This window comes from Limulus polyphemus, unplaced genomic scaffold, assembly GCF_000517525.1.
Source record: "Limulus polyphemus unplaced genomic scaffold, Limulus_polyphemus-2.1.2 Scaffold103, whole genome shotgun sequence".
Taxonomy (NCBI): Eukaryota; Metazoa; Arthropoda; class Merostomata; order Xiphosura; family Limulidae; genus Limulus; species Limulus polyphemus.
Window position 1 is genome coordinate 951,746 of NW_013665713.1, and position 11,484 is coordinate 963,229.

The following is an 11,484-nucleotide window of genomic DNA, read 5'->3' on the forward strand; positions in this document are numbered from 1 at the left end:
GTTATAAGTAAATATTATTATGGATGATATACAACATTTACTTCGGAAATCAACATCATTTCACTGGATGTGCAATGCATCTTACGTTTCAAATATTATATTAAAATGATGTAATAATAAGTGACCCTTAGCTTATAACTTAAGCATAGAATACGAAATGTAAAACTTACTATGCAAGTAACAAATTGGTGAAAGAGTTATGCAGCCATTTCTGGCAGGCAACATTAGTTTTCGTATGTTGTCATGTTCTTGAATTTGATAGAGATAACATTTCCTAAAGAGAGATTTTTTTGAATAATTCTTATTTCATGAGTTCTTGAGGTGCACTAAACAAACTTTGTAGAGAGACTGTTTTCCATATTAAACTTTAGAGGTCGTTTCTTTGATATTGTATTGCTGCTTTCATCTATATATACCTAAATAACCAAATTAAATCATTCCTTGTATGGAATACTAAGATTGTTAACAACGCATAAAGTCACCAACTGAAAAAATGGAACATGTAGTAAGATACTTTATATATTAACAACCGCTTTTGCGAACCGTAATAATAAAAAACGAAATGAACTTTTTCTGTTACTGAAACTTCTATTGGATAATGTTCAGTCACGTAATACGGGGTCAAGGACACACCTTACTGTATAATTCATTTGTACGGGGATGTAAAATTCAGATAACATTATATTTAAACGTTCGGAGACGGGTTGAGGACGAAAACTTTATTATAAATATCCAACGTTCGACAAAATTATATCTTCCTCAGGTGCAAGTAGTTTACAGAGACACCCAGTAAGCTACTTGTACTAAGGATGACGAAACGTCTTGTCGAAACGTCGTAAATTTATAATAAAGTTTTCTTAATTACCCAGTCAAACCGTCTCCACACGTTTATTTTCTAAAAAGTGGGTTACTTGTCATCAAACAGTCTATTTATTTTAACCAATATGAAGACACAGCTTTTGATGATTTTTTTTTCATTTCACGTTAATTACGTGCATACAAAAGTAAACGACGAACTTTTGCTGAGGCTATATGTTTTTTTATCAAGTAATAAAAATTATGAAATAAGTCTAGATTTATAATTTAAGATTATTGAAAACAGGGGAATAGATCATTTGATTTGGAAAACGTGGTTACTAATACCGTTATGAATTTCTATGCGTAGAGGGGAGAAATATATATGTATGCATTTTTATAAGTACAAATGAAAACTATATAACACTTCTTATCACTTATCTTAGCTAATTGCTAAACTCACTCGGAGAGACAAGAAATAAATAAATGTGCTTTCATTTTAACAAATATGTATCATAGTTCCTGGTATCGAACAAACATTTTTTTTTTCTCTTATTGAAGGCATTTCAACTAAAAAATACAGAAATAGAAATAAAACTGCTTATTTATTCTTGATTCTTATTATATTAATTTAATTCATATCAGGCTGTAAAGCTTACACTATAGCAAAGAGTATTGGATGTTATTGTAAAAAATATATATTTTAGCGTTTCATAACATGTAAAATGACGCATTTCGCGATAACCAATGAGGAGGGAAATGTTGTTGTGACGTAACGAAATCTTCTCCAAACATTTACGAAGCCGGTATGACTGCAGTAATCACGCAGCAAGTGGAAGAGAAGGGAGATGATAATTCATGTCACCTGGCTTCGCTAATATAAGTTCTCTCGTGATAGAATTTCTTTACGTGCCTTGGATATCCAATTCCAGGACGGTCTAGCTCAGCAGTTTGTTGATAACCCTAAACATGCTACGTTTAATTGTTCCGCACTGTTTGTTAGCAGCACTGCTTCTCGTAGTGTCGGTGGAAATCCTCGACACAAGGGCGGAAACCTTCGGCGACGTGGAGCCGGTGAACGATGCTGCCTCGTGTTCGGACGTACGGCAAATATTCGCTATAAAACAGATAGGCAAATCCCGTCAAGTACCGGAAAGAGAGATTAAAGGTAAAGGAAACAAACCTTCTGTACACTTAATGTTCTCTACGAAAGTGAGCCAAATATAAACATATCTAATTCTACAGAAGAGGTTTTTATAGTGTTTTTTATATTGACGTTGTTCATGATAAACACTTTGGCCTGTTTTCAATACGTTAAAGCATCTTAATGGCATCGTATAGACTAATGGAGAAGAATATATATATATATATATATTAGAACCTTATGTTGTGGTTGTAACGTGTTAAATTGAATACTTTGATCTGGCTTTAAATTATTTATAGTTTTCTTTAGTTGTTACTTTACTAACTGAACGGCTATGTGGCCTAAAATTGTTAATTTATTTTTCATTTAGACAGATAAATACATTTGGCATTGTACATTTCGCAAATTTTTGTTACACCCTCTTTTTTAGTATAACAATGAATAATTTGCAGTATCTGATTTATAAAGAAAAAACAATTAGCAGCAATTTGAATAAGAAAAGAAACAAAATTTATTTCAGCGTTCTTTAGAATACTGTACTTTTGTAGGGGGATTAAAATGTGTATTTGCAATTTTATAATGCAAATCCTGGTGTTTGTTTTCAAATGATATTACAGTAGATATATAAATATACGTGTGAGTTGATAAATGTATTTCTTATTTGTTTGAACTTTATGTTATTTACCCCAAAAGTAAATAGCCATACAAAATATGTGCATGAGCTTTTCGAGAAATTTCATGAGCATTACGTCCTTTGCCACCAGGTGGCTGAACTCTACGTAAAACAACACTTTGTTGGGATTTTTGTCATGCACTAAACTTGCTATAGTGAATTATTGTCTTTATTCGATTTGTTGTTGTTGTTGTTTACAAGTATTTTCTCAATATAAACACGTTTCTCTTGCTCCGATATGCATATACAAACGACTTTATTTTGATATTAAATACTTATTCTTGTAGTGTTTACTGTATATATTAGTTATCTAGGTGACACACTACTTGATGTGTTTGTTCTAGGGGATCATTTGGAATTATGCCCGTCCAACAGATCATGCTGTACTCAGGATATGGAAGAAAGCTATAAAAAGGCAGCAAGAACAGACTTTCAGCTTAGACTTCAGAGCACCGGCTCCTATCTGAAAACGCTGATCACGACAAGCACCAACCAGTTCTTAGGTTTGTCACATATTTCGTATGTAATTAGATGACGTCGAAAATATAAGCCGAACGATGTAGTTGGTCAATACACATAAATTTAGTCATACGATCATTCCTATAAATTACCTTTTGTCTCCTAATGATTTACCTACATTTGTGTGTGTGAGGGGAGTCACAACTAAACAAAGAACATACATTTGCAACAAAACCCGATTTGAACAACCGGTAAAGTGTTGATTTCAAATAATTATTGTGCTCCAAATCTGCGTTGTATGAGTATCAGTAAGATGTTTACCCAGTTTTCTAATCTTTATCATATTTACAATTACTACTAAGAGGTACCAGCTAACAACTATCATCAAGTGGCGAAAAAACAAGAAAATTAGAAAACTAAATACGTGTGTAACAAGACTTGTATCAACAGACTGCTTGCAAGAGGTGTTCATCTAATAGTTTTGAATACAATGTAGAAGTTATTTATTTTAAAACTTTTAGATTGTTTCCGTTTTTTGAATTACTACAAACAATCTAAGCATTGACTATTATAATGATAGAAAATAAACTATTTTAGTTACTTCTAACAGGAGACTAAAGTTTTAGTTGGTTAATTACTTCTAACAGGAGGCTAAGGTTTTAGTTGGTTAATTACTTCTAACAGGAGGCTAAAGTTTTAATTGGTTAATTACTTCTAACAGGAGGCTAAGGTTTTAGTTGGTTAATTACTTCTAACAGGAGGCTAAGGTTTTAGTTGGTTAATTACTTCTAACAGGAGGCTAAGATTTTAGTTGGTTAATTACTTCTAACAGGAGACTAAAGTTTTAGATAGTTCATCTAACAGGAGACTAAAGTTTTAGATAGTTAGTTCATCTAACAGGAGAGTAAAGTTTTAGTTAGTTCATCTAACAGGACACTAAAGTTTTAGTTAGTTAATTCTTACATATATAACGTTTTACACGGTCTAATTCATTGAATTTTAATAGCTTTGTGCACTGTGTTACTAATTGGTCTCTGCAACCTGTACACGACATTTGAATTGACGGTGTCGCCCTACGCTAACATTGGTACAGGTGCGTATTTTATTCGCGATCCAAGCGTCACTGTGTTCGCGTCTGTGTATACTTGTTGAATACTTTTGTGTGATTATCTAGCGTTTCTCCTTTTTTTTTTTTGGCTTTTTCCCACCGTGCATTGAGTGGGTAATGAATGTTGTACAAACAGTATTCGAACAAAGTACGTGATACTGGGGAAAATCTACGTTGTTCTGATACTTTATTATATGCTTATCTATAATATGAATTATTTTTCACGAGCTTTTAAATGTAATTTGCCGAAAGCCAGGAATAAAACAATGTTAGTGTGGAGAATGTGAAAACGGGTGGAGATACGGAGTGGCACCCTCCTCACCCCCGAAATTATTACTAAACAAGAAACGTTTTCACGAGTTAGTTGGCTTTTCATTTAAATCCAGGTGATGCAGGCCTACAAGTTTCAACACGTATAAATATTTTACGCCTCCTCGGGCTACACTTCCTGGATCCCCGTGTCGACGTGCCGACCAAGCCCATCAATGGTAAAAACGGACTGCAACAAGTCCTTCTGTACTTACCTTTTGTACGTTGTCCAGAGTGAAATTGTAGCAAACAATGATCCCTTGCGTAGCTTGGTGCTCGAGCTTTACAAAGGTAAAGGTTATCTCTCCATTTGAATCCAAAGTTTTAGGTTAACTTTTTGCTGCCGAGATTTACCACGTAGTTGACATAAACAAAAGAATCTGGCGGGGGCATCTTTGTTTTGTGATAGGAATTTAACTTTTTTTCCACTATTGGCTGTCACGTGTAATATTTTGATTGACCATAACAATTGGATATTATGGGCCTTTGTATTATATTATTAAGTCTGTACTGTTGTTACCTTTCTTTCCCCAATACTCTCTGATCATTGCTGTCCTTAATTTTGAACTGATAAAGTAGAGGGAACACCACCCATGATAACTATGGGTTATTCTTGTGCCATCTACATGGGGGATTTTATTTTTTGCGGCAAAGGGTCGTGAACCAAGGATCTTCGAAATTCGCAATCTGGGCATGCTAGCCACATCTGTAGCAAATTTTTAGTGTTAAGAGTGAATAGTTAATTATCGCTAGAGGCTAAAGGGTGCACTTGTTCTTAGAAATAGTTTTACTTTTTCTCAGAGGTCGTTAAAAAAAACAACAGAAGAAGTTTACTAGTTGTAGAAGAAAGAGTATGTCGAGTTTTTTAATATCAAAGGGTGAGTTTCAACAGTTTCTTCGAACTCTTAACTTTATTTCATCCTTAATTCTGCTCACTAAACCGAAGTTGTCAGCTTCAATTCCAACATTACGCATATCGATGAGTTATATTAAATCCCGTGTAGTTTCTGGTCTCGTTGGCGTATGTTCATCTATCTTGGCGAATAGCCAGCTAGCTTGTTTAGTTCGGTTTGGTTGTTGTTCAGCGCAAAGCCACACAATGGGCTATCTGTGTTCTGCCCACTACGGGTATAGAAACTCGATTTTTACCGTCGTAAGTTTACTGTGGAAGCAGCTTGTTAAGGGTCTCTTGCAACACTTCTTTGAGCAACAAAAAAATAAAACTTGGATTTAAAAAAAAGCTTAACCGTGAAGAGTGCATCTTAAAGGCCCGGCATGGCCAGGTGGTTAGGGCGCTCGACTCGCAATCTGAGGGTCGCGGGTTCGAATCCCTGTCACACCAAACATGCTCGCTCTTTCAGCCGTGGGGGCGTTATAATGTGACGGTCAATCCCACTATTCGTTGGTAAAAGAGTAGCCCAAGAGCTGGTGGTGGGTGGTGATGACTAGCTGCCTTCCCTCTAGTCTTACACTGCTAAATTAGGGACGGCTAGCGCAGGAATGCGGACATATGTATACGTAGTATAGTGTGTTATCTATTTACAAATATTAAATAATGTCCAATGTTTCGCTAACTTTCAACATGTAACTTCAAAACATTATCATTTCTTGTTTTGCACTGCATACAATCAGCATTTCAGATATAATTCTGGCTGTCATATGTCCTGCCTAGCTGACGAGTGCTGTCTGCTATTGAACAAAAGGCAATGACTTGGAGCCAAAAAAAAAGAAGAAGAAAAAGATCTGACATTATTTCATTATTCTTTGATCTTAAATCTGTAATGGACTTAATAAGAGAAATATGAAATATATATATATATATATATATATATATATATGTGTGTGTGTTTGTTGTTTTTCGCTTTGATATATGTACAGGAACAGTAAGAGAAATGATTGTCATTGCCTCGCTATTTTTCGGCGTTTAACATCGCTGACTATGTTGCCAACCGTTATCATAGAATTACCTCAAATTTCAAACGTTTTTACTTCGTTGACTGTCGTTATTTCTTCATGTAATGAATTATATGTACTAACAATTCTATAAGTGCCAATTGATCAACACTTTCACAAAATTAATTTTGAAAGCAATGGCCATAAAATTTTGAACGTGAAGATAATCTTAAGAAATTGTAGGTTTGTAATGAACACACACTTTAGTCTATTATACTGCTAAACTGCTAATAATTTGCCTAGGTATTCAGAATTGGATCGTTTGTTTGTTTGTTTTGAATTTCGAGCAAAGCTACTCGAGGGCTATCTGCGCTAGCCATCCCTAATTTTGTACTGATAGACAGACAGTCAACACCACCCACCGCCAACTCACGGGCTACTTTTTTTAACAACGAAAAGTGGGATTGACCGTCACATTATAACGCCTCTAAGGCTGAAAGGGTGAGATTCGAACTCTCCACACTCAGATTGCTAGTGATTGACTTAACTACTAGGCCTGGCCAAACCAGGATATCATAGAAATAACAGCTCCAAAGAATTGAGATTGTTCTTAAAAAACATTTTTTATAAACTTGGTTTGTGATGAGTTTACAAATTTCCATTGATAAACTAGGCTACTCCCCCTCCCCCGATGGCTCGGTGGGGTAAGTCTGAGGGTTTGCAACGCTACAAATCGAGTTTCGATACCCGCAGTGGGAAGAACACAGATAAACCATTGTGTACCCTTATGCTTAACAACAAACAATATAATTAACTACGAGATTTGGTACACTTTTTATGCATTACCAAATGTTTTCACTTACCTCTTTGCAACTGGTTTGTCTCGCGTATAATCATCCCATGTTAGGACCATATACGTCGAATCACGCAAGGTGTGTATAACTTGTTATAAAAAGTTAACATATTTCGTAGCACGTGATAAACGATAGATTTGTTGTGCAGGAAAGTATCGTTGTCTGTACTTATCGTAAAAACTTTTGAAACTAAAATTACAATAAATCATTTTAGTTAAACTAGTGCTATGGTTTCAGTATATATATACATATATAAATTAGTAGAAGGAAGAATTAATAATTGTTTTAGTTTTAGTAGTAATTAAAATGTTATTTGTAGTTTTTAGTAGTGATTAAAATGTTATTTGTAGTTTTTAGTAGTAATTAAAATGTTATTTGTAATTTTAATAGTAATTAAAATGTTATTTGTAGTTTTAGTAGTAATTAAAATGTTATTTGTAGTTTTAATAGTAATTAAAATGTTATTTGTAGTTTTAGTAGTAATTAAAATGTTATTTGTAGTTTTAATAGTAATTAAAATGTTATTTGTAGTTTTAGTAGTAATTAAAATGTTATTTGTAGTTTTTAGTGTAATTAAAATGTTATTTGTAGTTTTTAGTAGTAATCAAAATGTTATTTGTAGTTTTAGTAGCAATTAAAATGTTATTTGTAGTTTTAAGTAGTAATTAAAATGTTATTTGTAGTTATTAGTAGTAACGAAAATGTTATTTGTAGTTTTAGTAGCAATTAAAATGTTATTTGTAGTTTTAAGTAGTAATTAAAATGTTATTTGTAGTTTTTAGTAGTAATTAAAATGTTATTTGTAGTTTTATTAGTAATTAAAATGTTATTTGTAGTTTTTATTTGTAATTAAAATGTTATTTGTAGTTTTAATAGTAATTAAAATGTTATTTGTAGTTTTTAGTAGTAATTAAAATGTTATTTGTAGTTTTTAGTAGTAATCAAAATGTTATTTGCTGGTTGAAGAAGTTGATATAGTGTTAAGCTCAAACATCTAGTATATATATGCATATTAGTAATTAAGTTTGGTTTTATCGCTTTAGTTTTTTAAGCTAGAGGGTAAAATGTGATAATTAGAACTATGAAACTTAGTGATTCGAGAATCAGACATGCTAGTAATTTAACATAGGAAAGTAATAAGTATATAATTTCAACCAAGTCCGTAAGAGTTTGTTTTATTACTATCTGTTTATTACAGGAATGCACGCTTTCACAACGTGGCACATAAATACCTGCCGATTTTTACATACACTCAAAGAATCCGAACGGCTTCCTATAACAACACAAGTACAAATTTGGGTTTAGAAATATATAATGTGAATTTATTATGAAAGTGACAGAGAATTTATCATAAATGACGATAGTGATTCATAATAGGAATCGCAAGGAATTGTACAAAACCCTAATAGAACGTTCGGGCAAAAAGCACCCTAAACAGTAAATATTCAGTTCAAAAACACTTCAAAACCTTTACTATTAACTGCTATAGCTTTACACATATAGAAATGCATAAATGTAATTCTAGGGAACAAGTGGAGCCAAAATAGGGGTTTGTAGTTTGAGTTAATAATGTCTACAGTAGGCCCGGCATGGCCAGGGCGCTTGACTCCCAATCTGCGGGTTCGAATCCCCGTCACACCAAACATGCTCGCTCTTTCGTTGGTAAAAAGAGTAGCCCAAGAGTTGGCGGTGGGTGGTGATTACTAGCTGCTTTCCCTCTAGTCTTACACTGCTAAATTAAGGACGGCTAGCGCAGATAGCCCTCGTGAAGCTTTGCGCGAAATTCATAACAAACAAACAAACATGTCTACAGTATATATCCAGCCTTGTTTCCTTACTTTTTTAAGATGCCTATTTGCAAGTTTTTAAATTCCCCATTTTGTATTTATCTTGTACTAAATATGTATTCTAGGTTGATCTGGACCTATGATCTGAATTCGATAATCTGATCAAATAAATGAAATTATGTGGAACAATAATATCGTTTTTCAACAGAAAAATTAAAACAAAACAAAACAATATACATTGTGATCCACAAGATTTACTCGAGCGTGAATCGTTTGTGCTTTATTAAAGTTAAGTAAGCTAATATTAGTATATAAGTACATATTAAATATACAAGGTTTTAAGTACATATTAACAATATTTGTTACATAATAATTTATGTTTTAAATAATCACCACATTTGGTTATAAATATTCATAATGTTTTATTTCAAATTTATGTATACATTATAAATAGATTTTTTCAGATTCAACAATATTAACTATCCTAAGACTAGAAATAAACTACCTTATAACACTAAATTTGTTATTTTTCTTTAATTGAACACTCAACATTTCGCTTTATAACTTTTTCAGGAGTTTTCCACAAAAACACAAACCGTAACTCAATGTTTTCCCTCATTACTTTAACTTGTTCTTTCCGATTAAATCTGTAATATATCATTATTCCACGATATTTGTATTTTTGTAAAATAGAATTCATGTTTTTCAGATTTTTACTATTTAAAACTTAAATATACAGCTGTTATAATTATTGGATTATTTTTAGTTATTTGTTTTAGTTATTTCAAATAGTATCGAACATAAATTGCTTTCTTAACATATAAATGACCACTGATTGGCCAGCGGTAAGTTTCCAGACTTAAAACGCTAAAATCCGGAGTTCGATTCCCAGCGGTAGAAAACGCGCAGATAACCCGTTGGAGCTAAATACAAACACCAAACCTAACATTTAAACATAACAAACTTTCTTTAATCTACTTTTTTATATGTTTAAAACGTTTTTTTTACAACGTCATTATCAGAATTTCATCACAAATTGATAATAAATCATATGTAGAACTAGGTATTTTACCATTAAGCTTAATTTCACAGAAATAATTTAAATTAGTTACGACAAAGCCAATTTACATAGAATTTGTTGAAACACATCACTAAGCTAATATACTAATAGATGTTTGTTTATTTGTGTTTAAGCGCAAAGCTACACGGTGGATAGAATATTTGCGCTGTGCTCAACGCATGTATCGAAACGCGAGTTTTAGCGTTATAAGCCTTAAGCATAATTACTACTGAGCCACCGGGGGCTGTTGATAGTGGTTCGAGAAAGTAAAGTACATGTTCGATCTATTCTTCAGGCAGTTTAAGAAACACTGTTGTGGGTTTTTGATGCTTCAAAAAGAAGGTGCTGGGGAATTTCAACGTGAACCACAAAAAAAAAGAGGACATTTTTAACTTGATTAAGATGTTTTTCTAAATTTCTAGTTATAATCAGGCATACCAATTTCTGAGGAAATTTCCCAGTATTTATTGATATTTTAACTCGTATTTTGTTTGAAACGAGAAAGGCACGTTGCAGAAGACGTAGGAAAGCAGTTGTAATGTAATTATATAAATATCATGTATTTTCAAACTCAGTTTCGCTTGAAAAACGAGCGTTTTGTTACTTGCCAAGATTATGCTTTTTTGTATATAATAAATTAGCTTTTTCTTTGAAAATTGATCAATAGATTTTGTTTGTTTGTAGTTAAGCACAAAGCTAACAATGGGCTATCTGTGCTCTGCCCGCCACGGGTATCGAAACCCGGTTTCTAGCAATCGAAGTCCACAGACATACCGCCATAATAGTGATGATATATGTTTACTGAAAGAAAATAGTCGAAGACTTATTTATTTGCATTTTGTCCGCATGGTTGATTCAGTTCTATTTGTTACCTTATCGTTTGACTATCCAGTTTGTATATACGAAGAAACGATATTGGGGCGTTTCTTTTCTCTTTTTTTTGTGACAACAAGAATAAAATAAAAAATGGGCAAGACAGAAAATACATACTGTATCAGATGTTGATAACCATGCACTAAATGTACATTACTTATTTTTACTAAGGAAACTAAGCTGTCAACATTTCAGTTGCCTTATTACGCTGAATGTTCATTAATGTTCTTTACCTGTTTTAGAGTGTTAACAAACGTACTACTTCTAGATGTATAAAGCAAGAAATAGATTTGAAATGTGAATAGACAAGCGTTATAGCATTCATACTGAAAAGGAATAAACGATAATGTTCACAGTCGCCAGTCGAGCCAAGTTTCTTAGTGTTGCTATGCCTACCGTACATCGCTTCTTGTGCTGATACACACGTACTCTTCGCTGTGTTGCTATGCCTACCGTACATCGCTACTTGTGCTGATACACACGTACTCTTCGCTGTGTTGCTATGCCTACCGTACATCGCTACTTGTGC

General features: G+C 33.1%; 1 protein-coding gene across 2 annotated transcripts in view; it reads left to right on the forward strand.

Moving 5' to 3' along the window:
• Positions 1 to 1,603: 1,603 nt before the first annotated feature.
• LOC106470380 (glypican-5-like) overlaps positions 1,604 to 11,484 on the forward strand; it is a 154,508-nt gene continuing 144,627 nt past the window's right edge. For both annotated transcript variants that reach the window (XM_013930933.2, XM_022399754.1), the window contains exons 1-2: positions 1,604 to 1,963; positions 2,957 to 3,115. In XM_013930933.2, the coding sequence (XP_013786387.1) occupies positions 1,765 to 1,963; positions 2,957 to 3,115 (358 nt within the window). In that variant the 5' untranslated portion in view covers positions 1,604 to 1,764. The remainder of the gene's footprint in view (positions 1,964 to 2,956; positions 3,116 to 11,484) is intronic.